The 13,501-nt window shown below is 44.6% G+C and overlaps 1 protein-coding gene across 1 annotated transcript; it reads left to right on the top strand.

The window, feature by feature from the left end:
• The first annotated feature begins 4,577 nt into the window (after positions 1 to 4,577).
• On the top strand, positions 4,578 to 8,009 carry commd2 (COMM domain containing 2). Its single transcript, XM_080537179.1, has 5 exons — positions 4,578 to 4,719; positions 5,245 to 5,322; positions 5,442 to 5,524; positions 5,845 to 6,018; positions 6,357 to 8,009. The coding sequence occupies exons 1-5, from the start codon at positions 4,653 to 4,655 to the stop codon at positions 6,555 to 6,557; spliced, it is 603 nt and encodes a 200-aa protein (XP_080393305.1). The 5' UTR covers positions 4,578 to 4,652; the 3' UTR covers positions 6,558 to 8,009.
• The last annotated feature ends 5,492 nt before the right edge of the window (positions 8,010 to 13,501 follow it).

Raw genomic sequence — 13,501 nt, 5'->3', positions numbered from 1 at the left:
GAGAAGGTGTGTCCAAACTTTTGGCCTGTACTGGAGCTGTCTTTGCAATTTTGACTGAAAGTCATGGAAAAAATGTTGCAACATGGTACAATTGTTTTGTATTCAAGCACATGACTCCATCATAGCCAATATTGGAAGATTGTGTTTTGGGGAAACGATTGTGAATCATGAGATGTGATGATCATTTACTAATCACTGTTTAGCTATATAGGAGTCCCACCACTACTGGGGAATTAGCTTAAGCTTCTTGAGTAGTTTAAGTTGAGTTTGATGCACTGTTGGTTACACTCATAGGGCTTTCACACCGGCAGTTCCGAACGCCGGCTCGCGTTCGCGGTCGGAAACCTCCGAACGTTGGCGCTGTCTGGCGAACGAGCCCGCGTTCATATACCAGTGTATCTCAGTGTATCGTTCGCCAGACAGCGCCAACGTTCGGAGGTTTCGGTACGCGAACGCGAACCGGCGTTCGGAACTGCCGGTGTGAAAGAGGCCACAGTACCGTTGGTACACCGTACTAATCCGTGAATTATTACAGTATAGTCTGCATTCTCTACTGCCAAATGTTCAGGTTTTACCAAATGTTACTGTTGTAGCAAATAAAATGTGAGACTCTTCAGCCTTGGGTCAGGTTTCCAGTGTTTCCACACACAAGAAGAGAATCTGTGTAGGAGAATTACTGAGTAGTAAATGAAGCCAGTTAGAGAAGCTAGTTTTTTTTCATGTACTGTAAGGAAATGAGGGTATGAATTGACAATGAGAGAATTCACCATTGAAGTGTCATTTGAGCCTAATACCTAAAATTGTGAATCGATTGACTTAAATGAAAAACCCTAAACTTCATCACTGGACGAGGACTTGGAGGGGGTGGGGTGGGGGAGGGGCGCATGCCAAATGTGTGTTTGTCGTACTGCTATTGATTATAATTACACTTACAATTTAAATATGTTTTTGTATACATAAATAAATGTTTTCCATAATAAATGTCCTGTTTCATCCATGCAAACTTTACTCTACATCATACACGTTGTTGATTTAATCAGATACTCTTAGCTGGTAGATTAGATTATTATTAGAGAATTGCTGTTGCAATGCAAGTCTAGACCTTAGGATGGCAGCAGCTAGTTATGAACCATCAGAGAAAAACATTTGAGTATAGTAATCTAGTTGAGGCATAGAGAGAGAAGTTATGTATACCTATATACAGTGGGGAGAACAAGTATTTGATACACTGCTGATTTTGCAGGTTTTCCCACTTAGAAAGAATGTAGAGGTCTGTAATTTTTAGCATAGGTACACTTCAACTGTGAGAGACGGAATCTAAAACAAAAATCCAGAAAATCACATTGTATGACTTTTAAATAATTAATTTGCATTTTATTGTATGAAATAAGTATTTGATCACCTACCAACCTGTAATAATTCCGGCTCTCACAGACCTGTTAGTTTTTCTTTAAGAAGCCCTCCTATTCTCCACTCATTACCTGTATTAACTGCACTTGTTTGAACTCGTTACCTTTATAAAAGACACCTCTCCACACACTCAATCAGACCCCAACCTCTCCACAATGGGCAAGACCAAAGAGCTTTCTAAGGACATCAGGGACAAAATTGTAGACCTGCACAAGGCTGGGATGGGCTACAGGACAATAGGGAAGCAGCTTGGTGAGAAGGCAACAACTGTTGGCGCAATTATTAGAAAATTGAAGAAATTTAAGATGACGGTCAATCTCCCTCGGTCTGGGGCTCCATGCAAGATCTCACCTCGTGGGGCATCAATGATCATAAGAAAGGTGAGGGATCAGCCCAGAACTACACGGCAGGACCTGGTCAATGACCTGAAGAGAGCTGGGACCACAGTCTCAAAGAAAACTATCAGTAACACACTACGCCGTCAGGGATTAAAATCCTGTAGCGCACGCAAGGTCCCCCTGCTCAAGCCAGCGCATGTCCAGGCCCGTCTGAGGTTTGCCAATGATCATCTGGATGATCCAGAGGAGGAATGGGAGAAGGTCATGTCATGTGGTCTGATGAGACCAAAATAGAGCTTTTTGGCATAAACTCCACTCGCCGTGTTTGGAGGAAGAAGAAGGATGAGTACAACCCCAAGAACACCATCCCAACCGTGAAGCATGGAGGTGGAAACATCATTCTTTGGGGATGCTTTTCTGCAAAGGGGACAGGACGAATGCACCGTATTGAGGGGAGGATGGATGGGGCCAAGTATCGCAATATCTTGGCCAATAACCTCCTTCCCTCAGTAAGAGCATTGAAGATGGGTCGTGGCTGGGTCTTCCAGCATGACAACGACCCGAAACACACAGCCAGGGCAACTAAGGAGTGGCTCCGTAAGAAGCATCTCAAGGTCCTGGAGTGGCCTAGCCAGTCTCCAGACCTGAACCCAATAGAAAATCTTTGGAGGGAGCTGAAAGTCCGTGTTGCCCAGCGACAGCCCCGAAACCTGAAGGATCTGGAGAAGATCTGTATGGAGGAGTGGGCCCAAATCCCTGCTGCAGTGTGTGCAAACCTGGTCAAGAACTACAGGAAACGTCTGATCTCTGTAATTGCAAACAAAGGTTTCTTTACCAAATATTAAGTTGTATCAAATACTTATTTCATGCAATAAAATGTTTTATTCTGTCTCTCACAGTTGAAGTGTACCTATGATAAAAATTACAGACCTCTACATTCTTTCTAAGTGGGAAAACGTGCAAAATCAGCAGTGTATCAAATACTTGTTCTCCCCACTGTATATATATATATGACATTGCAGTTGAGAGACTTTGCTGGCACTGCCATAACAAGGTACCCATAAGCATTAGGATTTGGTAAATGGTAAATGGACTGCACTTATATAGCGCCTTTATCCAAAGCGCTTTACAAAGGCCTCATTCACCCATTCACACACACATTCACACACCAATGGTGGCAAGCTACCATGCAAGGCACCGGCCCGCTCACTGGGAGCTATTTGGGGTTCAGTGTCTTGCCCAAGGGCAACTCGACATGTGGCCAGCCAGGGCTCGAACCGCCGATCTGCCAACTTTGCGATCATTAGACGCCGGCTCTACATCCTGCGCCACAGCCGCCCCCCCCATTTAAACACAAAAAACCTAGGCTTCCATCATTGGTTCAGCCCTCTAACCTAGGCTTCCCTCATTGGTTCAGCCCTCTAACCTAGGCTTCCATCATTGGTTCAGCCCTCTAACCTAGGCTTCCATCATTGGTTCAGCCCTCTAACCTAGGCTTCCCTCATTGGTTCAGCCCTCTAACCTAGGCTTCCGTCATTGGTTCAGCCCTCTAACCTAGGCTTCCGTCATTGGTTCAGCCCTCTAACCTAGGCTTCCCTCATTGGTTCAGCCGTCTAACCTAGGCTTCCCTCATTGGTTCAGCCCTCTAACCTAGGCTTCCATCATTGGTTCAACTCTCTATTTTTAGGTCACCCACAAAAGGCAGCCAGACCCAAAGAGTGTGATTATAGAAGTCATGCCTGTGCAGCTGCATCCTGTGGCGACTGCCATGACATCAGAGAGATGAGTAGCAGGAAGAGGGGACGTGAGGGAGGACTTGTTCTGGCACATCCTCTGGCCTGAGAATAGACATCAAACCAAACACCTGCGGAGTAGAGGAGAATTATAGTCCTGCATCCTCCCCCCATCCCACACAGGGACACACATCCAAGACCTCAGTTCAGATAGACTACTTACTGGTCATAGGGAAACCCTGTCTGTGTGTGTGTGTGTGTGTGTGTGTGTGTGTGTCTGTGTCTGTGTGTCGGTGTCAGTGTGTGTGTGTCTGTCTGTCTGTGTGTGTTTCTTTGTCTGTGTCTGTGTGTGTGTCTGTGTCTGTGTCTGTGTGTGTCTGTGTCTGTGTCTGTGTGTGTGTGTGTGTCTGTCTGTCTGTCGGTCTGTCTGTCTCTGTGTGTGTGTGTGTCTGTGTGTGTCTGTGTCTGTGTCTGTGTCTGTGTCTGTGTCTGTGTGTGTGCGTGCGTGCGTTCGTGTGTGCGAGCGATGATATGCATTGTCACCTTCTTCAGACTCCAGAACATCCAAGGGTCGGCATGTCACAGTGGCCAACATTGGTGGTATCACTGTGAAAGATTACAGAATAGGACAGACACTTGGAATCTGTCTAATCTAATTTACAATCTCAAAGAAGTGCTTGGTGATAACATAACATGGCCTTTGTGATAAATACATACCAGACAGTAGATAGTGTACATAGCCTTTATTTATGTAAACCAGCTCTTTTCCCTTTTTTAATTTTACCCTTGGCCCTCTTGTTTTTAGTCTTTTTTCCAAGCACCAGGGGAGCCCCCCTCCTAAATGTCGTTGTATGGTACCTGACTGTACTGTATTAATGACAATAAAGACCATTCATTCATTCATTCATTCAAATACATGCAGTTCATGTTTTCACCTGGGGGTGGCGCCAGCGCGCTGTTCTAACAGGAATGCGGAACCTTTTCGCAGTGTTTGTGTTTCTCTCAGGTCGGAGATGGGAGATGGACCTTTCACATGATCATGTGATTTTGATCAGGCTAGTTAGCTATCGAGCTAAATGTCTGCAGAGAGAGTAACTCTTCACATAAAATAGTTTGTTCAGCCTTGTATATTAGTTGTATATTAGTGACAGTTAAATTATAGTAAGTAACCATGTTATTAGTGTTGTCTGACCAACATAAGGAGCATTTGGGGTTTCTACCAGAGGTGGATTCAGCAGGTAAATAGCTATTATTACTATTAGCATGAGAGCTAAATAAACTACAATTATGACATCTATTCAACGCCAGCTATGATGTAAGTAAGCTAATGTAAATGCCTTATTGTAAAACAACACGAAGAGAGGAGAAAACTACTGTAAACTAGCTCAGTTTCTCCAGCAACTTGTATTGTGTCCAGATCTGAATTGTAACTAGCTAGTTTTTTTCCCCACAATATTTTTATTATCATTTTTATATACCAACATCAAAGACAAAACAACAAAAGACAAATAAAGAGAAACATACAATAACAAAGTTCACAAACATAGACACACACAGCTTGCATCAATTTTGGATTGAATAAAAAAACAATACGTTCCTCCACTTTGTATAAAGTATTCTATCCTACATGTTCTTCGTGTATTGTAACTAGCTAGTTAGTAACTATAAAGTCAAACGGCGGGGTGTTGAAAGAGGTTGAGGTTGTTCTAGCTTCTAAAGCCTGTTGTTGTTGTCTGAAATGCTGTCCTTGTCTTTCCCCTCAGTGGTCGGTGAGTTTGGACGAATAGCTGTCGAGTTCCTGAGAAAGGGAATTAACCCTAAAATCTACGAGGGCGCTGCCAGTAAGTACTATAATCTATGTTCTATGATTCATATAAACATGGAATACAACATGTCGGCAATGTCGTTGATTGTCATAATGATTATCATCATGACATCATCAATGTGTTGCGTCCTCCAGGGAAGCTGAGTGTTGCCGTGGAGACAGTGCAGCATGGTGTCGAGGGGCTCATGTACCTACTCACGGAGAGCACCAAACTCATGGTGAGTGCAGACCACACTCGGCTGTGGCGCAGGAGGTAGAGTCGCCGTCTAATGATCACAAGGTTGGCAGATCGGCGGTTCAAGCCCTGGCTGACCACATGTCGAAGTGTCCTTGGGCAAGACACTGAACCCCAAAATTGCTCCCAGTGAGCGGGCCGGCCGGCGCCTTGCATGGCAGCTTGCCGCCATTGGTGTGTGAATGTGTGTGCGAACGGGTGAATGAGAGGCCGTTGTAAAGCGCTTTGGAGCAGCTTTGGAGCTGCAAAAAAGGCGCTATATAAGTGCAGTCCATTTACCATTTTACCATCTGGTCTGTGTAGGTCTCTGAGGTGGACTTCCAGGACTCGGTGCTGGTGCTGGGCTTCTCTGAAGAGCTGAACCAGCTGCTGCTGCAGCTCTACCTGGACAGCAGGAAGGAGATCCGGGGCATCCTCAGTCAGCTGACCCCCTCCCTGCCTCACTACCACAACCTGGAGTGGAGGCTGGATGTCCAGGTGTGTATTCTCTCCTGCTCTCTCTCTCTCTCCTGCTCTCTCTCTCTCTCTGTCTCTCTCTCCTGCTCTCTCTCTCTCTCCTGTTCTCTCTCTCTCTCTCTCTCCTGCTCTCTCTCTCTTTTTCTCCCTCTCTCTCTCTCTCTCTCTCTCTCTCCTGCTCTCTCTCTCTCCTGCTCTCTCTCTCTCTCTCTCTCCCTCTCTCCCTCTCTGAGCCCTCTCTACCTCTCTCCTGCTCTCTCTCTCTCTCTCTGTGTGCATGATTGCTCTCTCATACCCAAAGACATGTCCTCCCCTCTCCCTCTGTCCTCCCCTCCTCTCCCTCCCCCCTCCCCCTCTAGTTGGCCAGTCGTGCCCTGAGGCACCAGGTGAAACCCACGGTGAGTATGAAGCTGCACCTGGAGGGGAGCGGCGGTGAGGCCAGCGCCCGGGTCCTGCAGACGGACCCCGCCACCCTGCTGCACCTCATCCAGGAGCTGGAGGGCGCCCTGGCCGAGCTCAAGACCAACCACTGCCGCAGGATCCTGCGCAACATCAAATAGGGTCCCCCCATCCCCATCCATTCGGAGCTGACACAGAACCCCTGTGCGTCATCAAACTAGGTCCCCCTCCCCGGCTGGTCTGGAACGCCGTGGAACCCACCCTGTGCAACATCACATAGGTTCCCCCTCTCTAACTCAGAACCCAGGTCATTGGGTCCAATTGGGGGGTCCTCACTGACCAAAAGTCCGGTACAGCATCAAATGGGGTCCCGCCTCTGACTTGGAACTATCTGAACAATCTAGAACATCTAATAGGTTCTCTCTGATACTGAAAACATCTTAACATGGAGGCCAGCCAGCCAGCAGAGGGGAGTACAGCTCAACCCTCTGAAGGGATTGGGTAAAGTAGGAGAGCAGCTGTAACATAGCATGAACTGGGTTCATATGTAACACAGCATGAACTAGGTTTCTTGTGTCCTTGTCTCCTTGTCTCCTTGTCTCCTTCTGTTTATCTGCACAGATCTGAGCAGGCAGGATAGGTCCAAACCTGTGTAATGTTTGTTCGATTAGGGAAAGCGAAGGCAAGGACACAAGGAAAGACACACAACGGTATTGAGATGTCGACAACATAAAGGCACTTCATGCAAATCTAATTGGCTATTAAATGATGTATAGTAATAAAGCTACTATTAATTACAGGAGAATTGGGAGGGAGGGCATTTTGACTCGAGGAGGGCATTGGCAGTCGTTTCTAATGTGTGAGGACGGAGTTTACTGATCAATGATGTGTTTTCTAATACTATGTATGTAAGCTATTCGGCTGACGTCACGCGTGACGTTTAGCAATTTCCGGGTCCAAATAAAAAATTCCCCGCACCAGAGTACAAGTGTACTAAAGCGGTAGAATGACAGTTCAATCGTTTTTTAGACTGGGATCTATTCATACAACAAGGGACACAGCACTTTCCCGTCGGAAAAGCGCTATACAAATATAATGAATTATTATTATTACTGAGGCATTTCGAAGAGAGCGCCTCAGCCAACGTTGGACCCGGAAACACGTCACGACTTAACAACCGAATACACACCTGGCTAAAGTACTCAGCCCTCAGTTGTAATCATGCATTGCTGTTGCATTAATTGACAGATGTTTTAAGTGTTGATTGTATCTTATAAAAGTGTTTGTATTCAACACATTTCATATGAGAGCTGCCTTAGCTGGGACCAACTCTGGATGAGAGGGACCGCACTGCACTGTATTACGTAGAGAACCTGCATAGATTAAGCCTATTACATTGTGTCTTACATCAAGAGTGGTCGAAGGTAGTCGAAGTGATGCTTGAACTGTGCCATTATCATGGATGTCGATTGTCCATTTTTTATCCTCCATTTCTGTTCCGTGATTTTGTATTATTTTTGTCTAAAAGAGAATATGAGTGGCTGAATGCTACTTTTTACTTACTTTGCATAAAAGATATTGAACCATTTTCTGTGTCTCTTCTGTTCCTTTGATTTTGTCATGTTTGAGCTGCATCTGGTTCATACATATGTAACTTTAAACATTTGCTGGAGAACTAATTTGTTGTGTTTTATGTCAGGGAATGTTCTGTGCCGGTTTGTTTACTGTTGATTATATCAGGAGAACGTATGGCCCATGTTACCATGCTTACTTAATAAAGACATAAATACATCAGAAAGACAGACATCTATTGATTCTGACAACACTGATTGAACACAGATTTTCTGACAGTTACATGTTTATCATAATGAATGAATATTTTATTTCGAACATGATTTAAAATAATAAAAGAACAAATAACTAATGTGTAGAGTACAGACCTATCAATGTTGGAAAGGGAGTAGGATGAAGCCTGAGCTTATCATGTCCTACCCCTATCCATCACTCTCAAGTGAGAACAATTATCATGAACTGGCCATCATGAAAAGGTCATCATACTATAGATCAATCACACAATCAGATCCTAACCTGACATGCCCTGTCTATGTCACTCCTGACTGTGTGGTGTAGTGCATCTGACTGTCTCAGTATAATTTTATTTCCCTGCTAAGATAATGATTAATCATTAAGCCCTCTTATCATCCAAAAAACATTGAAACTAGTAATCAGTGTCTATTTCCCTGTGGGTTATCGTGGTGGGAAACCACCGGTCACCTATGAGGGAAAACGAAAGCAAACTCAGAGTGAGTAAGAGCAGAGATTCAATGTCACCTTCCATGGCAGTTTGGAAACAGTTTTATGTCGATGGTCCAGTCCTTTCATATCAGTACAGGAGGATGGTCTAGTGATCACAATAGAACTGGCTAATGTAGTAGGTTGCTATTCCTGTTCCATTACAGCTCCTAGCCTCTGGAGCCACTGTCAACGTTTACAAACGTTCCAGAAGGTCAAAGGTCCTTCAGCTGGGAGTCCTGCTGGAGTGAGGTCACTCTGACATATAAGCACCAGGAAATGACACAGGTGGATCCTGTGCGTCATCATCACTAGCACTTCCTGCCTCCACCTGCACCCTCTGATGAAATGGCTATTCCTGGTTCAACACTGAAATAAAATTATGCGGTCATATCCTTTAGAAAGGTCATGTGATGTGAACTTAACTGTGCCAGTTTGAGGACAGGATCATATACACTCCACTTCATTATGCACGTGTATCCCTTCATAAAAGAAACAAGGCAATGCAACATTACATTACACTGCATTACATGTTTGGCATTTAGCAGACGCCTTTATCCAAAGTGACTTACAAGTATGTACAAGTACAAGTACAGTGGGGTGCAAAAATGTGGGCGGCACCCCTAGTCAAAATGCCTTTTACAATTAATATCTAAGTGAAAAGAAGCAAACCTAACCTCTAAATGGTACAAAGTTAAACATGACATATTTCATCACATTTTAAAACAAGATACATTTTTGTTTGTAACTTGTTACAGTTTAAAAATAATAAAACAAGGAAAAAGGCCTTGTGCAAAAGTTTGGGAACCCTGTCAGCTAGTACTTTGTTTACAGTAGAGAAACTGTACAGAGAGATAGTGGGGATGAAGAAGAATGCACTTTGCAGTGAAAGTACATTAGGTTACATTCATCGTCAGCATTGTTATGGGGCATTAGGCTGTGAAGAATCACAACATGATTGAAGGCCTGACACAGCGGAGCATGACAGACAACCTACTTTAACATTATCAAGGAAATGGGGCGTCACTCGTACAGTACCCTGTGTAAGTAACTGTGTAACGGGAGAGTGAAATGTGTTATCTTCTTTTGTCTCTACACTCCAAAGGTTTGGATTTCAAATCCAACAATTACTAAGCAGAGATTCTTACAGCTTTTATTCGATGATGTTTTTGTACATATTGGTTTTACTTACTATTCGGAAATTACACAACTTTCTATGGATATTTTTACACTGTATGTCTGAGAAGTGTTAGTCAGCCATGACTCTATTGCAGAGGTCTAACTAAATGGTAAATGGTAAATGGACTGCACTTATATAGCGCCTTTTTTGCTGCTCCAAAGCGCTTTACAACGGCCTCTCATTCACCCATTCACACACACATTCACACACCAATGGCGGCAAGCTGCCATGCAAGGCGCCGGCCCCCTCACTGGGAGCAATTTTGGGGTTCAGTGTCTTGCATGTGGCCAGCCAGAGCTATACGTTGAGGGGGGGGGGGGTGCAGGAGTGAGAGGTCAGGGGCTTCGAGGGGGGCCTAGGCAGTAACAGGTGGGTTTCTCAGGGTAGGGAGTTTAGGGAGTACAGGGGGGGTTCTCATCGTGGTGTTGGTGGTGTGTGTGTGTGTGTGTGTGTGTGTGTGTGTGTGCAGGCGTGGGTCTGTGTCAGACGTCAGCTGAACTTCTGCCAAAGTCAACTGTTCTCATATAGACACATGTACATCGTCAGAGAGCCTGGCTCAGCAACACAGCATGTGTGTGTGTGTGTGTGTGTGTGTGTGTGTGTGTGTGCGTGTGTGTGTGTGTGTGTGTGTGTGTGTGTGTGTGTGAGAATTCAACCTAATCCTCCTTCACGAGAAACTGACTCTATGACCGTTGATTACAGTATGAATATGGTCAATGTTATAAGCCTGAATATGGTCCTTTCACCCCCTCCACCAGAATCAGAATCCTCAGAATCATTGACTATGACACCCCCCAGAGGGGTCGTGGAGGGTCAAGGGTGTGTAAATGGTAAATGGACTGCACTTATATAGCGCCTTTTTTGCTGCTCCAAAGCGCTTTACAACGGCCTCTCATTCACCCATTCATTCACACACACATTCACACACCAATGGCGGCAAGCTACCATGCAAGGCGCCGGCCGGCCCGCTCACTGGGAACAATTTGGGGTTCAGTGTCTTGCCCAAGGACACTTCGACATGTGGCCAGCCGGGGCTCGAACCGCCGATCCGCCAACCTTGTGATCATTAGACGGCGGCTCTACCTCCTGAGACACAGCCTCTACCTCCTGAGACACAGCCTCTACCTCCTGAGCCACAGCCTCTACCTCCTGAGACACAGCCTCTACCTCCACCAGCCTCTACCTCCTGAGACACAGCCTCTACCTCCTGAGACACAGCCTCTACCTCCTGAGCCACAGCCTCTACCTCCTGAGACACAGCCTCTACCTCCTGAGACACAGCCTCTACCTCCTGAGACACAGCCTCTACCTCCTGAGACACAGCCTCTACCTCCTGAGACACAGCCTCTACCTCCTGAGACACAGCCGCCCCATATAGGAGGTGAGCTGAGGCTGGAGGAGACCAGACCCCACAAACACTTGCAACTGCTGAGGGGGCGGCTGGCCGGAACATTGTTGAGGACGGAGTGATTGTCCATCAAAGGGATTGGTTACAGGGTGGCACGCGCCGTCCCATAGCATCTGACATTACAAAGGACAGCTGCACCCTCTGTTGAGTTGGGTAGAGTAGATTGTGGTTTCTTTTAATCATTGGCTGTGTTGCATTTGCAGGACTGTTCTTATTTCAGGGGTCCAACTCTTTTCGAACAACTCTATTCTTTTTTTAAGTTATTTTTTTCTGAGTGAGGTAGTCCCATTCATAGTTTTTCATTTTATTGGACAGATATAGTGAAGAGAGACAGGACAGTAAGGAGAAGAAGGGAGAGAGGGCATGTCAGCAGGGCATGGGCCGGAGTCGAACCCATGCATGTGTGCATTGTAGACCGCGGCACTAGACCACTAGACCACCCCAGGACACTAAACAACTCTATTCTAAAAGCAAACATATCAATGCAGCTCTCTTATCCGTTACTACATGTTATAAGCATAACAAGCTGCACACTAAGTAGATATTTGGCCAGTTGCATTAAATGTTCTTATCAACAGACCTTTTGGTGCAATTAAATATTTGCCTTGTGTAGAACATTAGTGGATATTTTTAGATACCATACAACTATTTGACTAAACTCACCACGAGTAGCCCAATGTGTTGACACATAGCTGAAATGAAAGTGATACAATTATGTGTGTGTGTGTGGGGGGGGGGGAAACAAACAAAAAAACGTATCAAACAGACTTCCATAGGCCTGGAAAACGGATCCTCTGATCAACAGGCTAGTTACAGTAGAGGAAAAGTAGGCTACACACTTTGACAGGAGTGGGCGCGGCCTATGATTTATAAATATATTTCTATATATGGTCAAATTAATGAGAAACCCACTTAGAAGAGAAGAACATCGCATACTTTATATGTATCCGATAAGCAACGCTCTCTCTGGGACAATGAGCTGCAACTCAGTAATCTCCTAAGAAATAAAACATATTGAATCTATTCGATTATAGCTACAGCAACAAAAAAAAAATGCATTAATGTGATCAATGTTAACATTAAATGTTTGAGCCATGGGGGGGGGGGGGGGGGGGTAAGATAAGGAAAAAAATAAAAATCAGGACAGACACTTATTTTGTTTGGTGTAATAATGTGAGTTGTTCATGTGTACTGTTTTGCAATAAATAATTGATTACAAAAAAAACATTAAATGTTTGAAAACAATTTGTTTGGAAACAATGTTAACTTCTAGGGGTGCAGCCATGCATGGGCCTGTCCCACCCTGTCCCCTCCCAGCCAATCACAGTGAGCGCACAGAGACAGCAGCTGTGATTTCGCCTAGTTGGGGAAAAAACAAAAACACACAATTGATTCCGCAACTTTTGTTGTCGCTGAGTACCACCACCATGTAGACATGTTTAGTCACTATTTCGACATTTGCTTTATTTGTTTGTTTACACCGGCCAGTGCGATCAGTCATCAATAAGTTTCAGTCAGTAGAGACTGAGAGATTGTTGTTTTGTAACCACGAAACTGTGTTAAGTTAAACCCCTTGAGCGCCCAGGCGGGCGGGTGATTAATTATTCATGAGCTTTTGCATATTCATGAGCTTCTGCTGCATATTCATGAGCCGCTGCTGACACAGACAGGGAGGCGGAGAAGGAAAGTTGAGTTGACTAAAACTTTAACTTCGGGACGGGAGAGGAGAGTCCGGCGGCCGAACGAATAAAGATCTTGGAAAAAAACACAAACCACCGGCGCAAAAGGGGGAAAAACAACATTTCAAATCACTTTTTCTAAATGTAGGGGACACATTCTTCGGTTCTCTTTTCAACTTTTTTTTCACATTTGTTTTGGGACGAATTTGGACGACAGGAAAGGAAAGGGTGATAATAAAAAACAAACTATTTGTTGTTCAACATTGGAGGAGGTTTTTCGGGAAAAGTTTTCAGGAGGAGAAAAAGAAGAAACCTTGGCTACTCCAGAGGGACATAACTTTTGATATATTGTGTCGGCGCCTCTAAAAACTGTATATATATATTTTTTTTTAAAAAAAAGTCTTTAAAGTTTTCAGGAGGAGAAGAAGACACCTTGGTTACTCCAGAGGACTTTATAACTTGTTGATATTTTGTCGGTCGCCTCTAAAAACTATATATCTTTTTTTATATTCTCTGTTATTATCCTGTAACTTTTAAACTTTTAAA

This window comes from Nansenia antarctica, assembly GCF_963989245.1.
Source record: "Nansenia antarctica genome assembly, chromosome: 7".
NCBI classification, from domain to species: domain Eukaryota; kingdom Metazoa; phylum Chordata; class Actinopteri; order Argentiniformes; family Microstomatidae; genus Nansenia; species Nansenia antarctica.
Note: the sequence above shows the minus strand (reverse complement) of the source record. Positions and strands in the feature narration are given on the sequence as shown.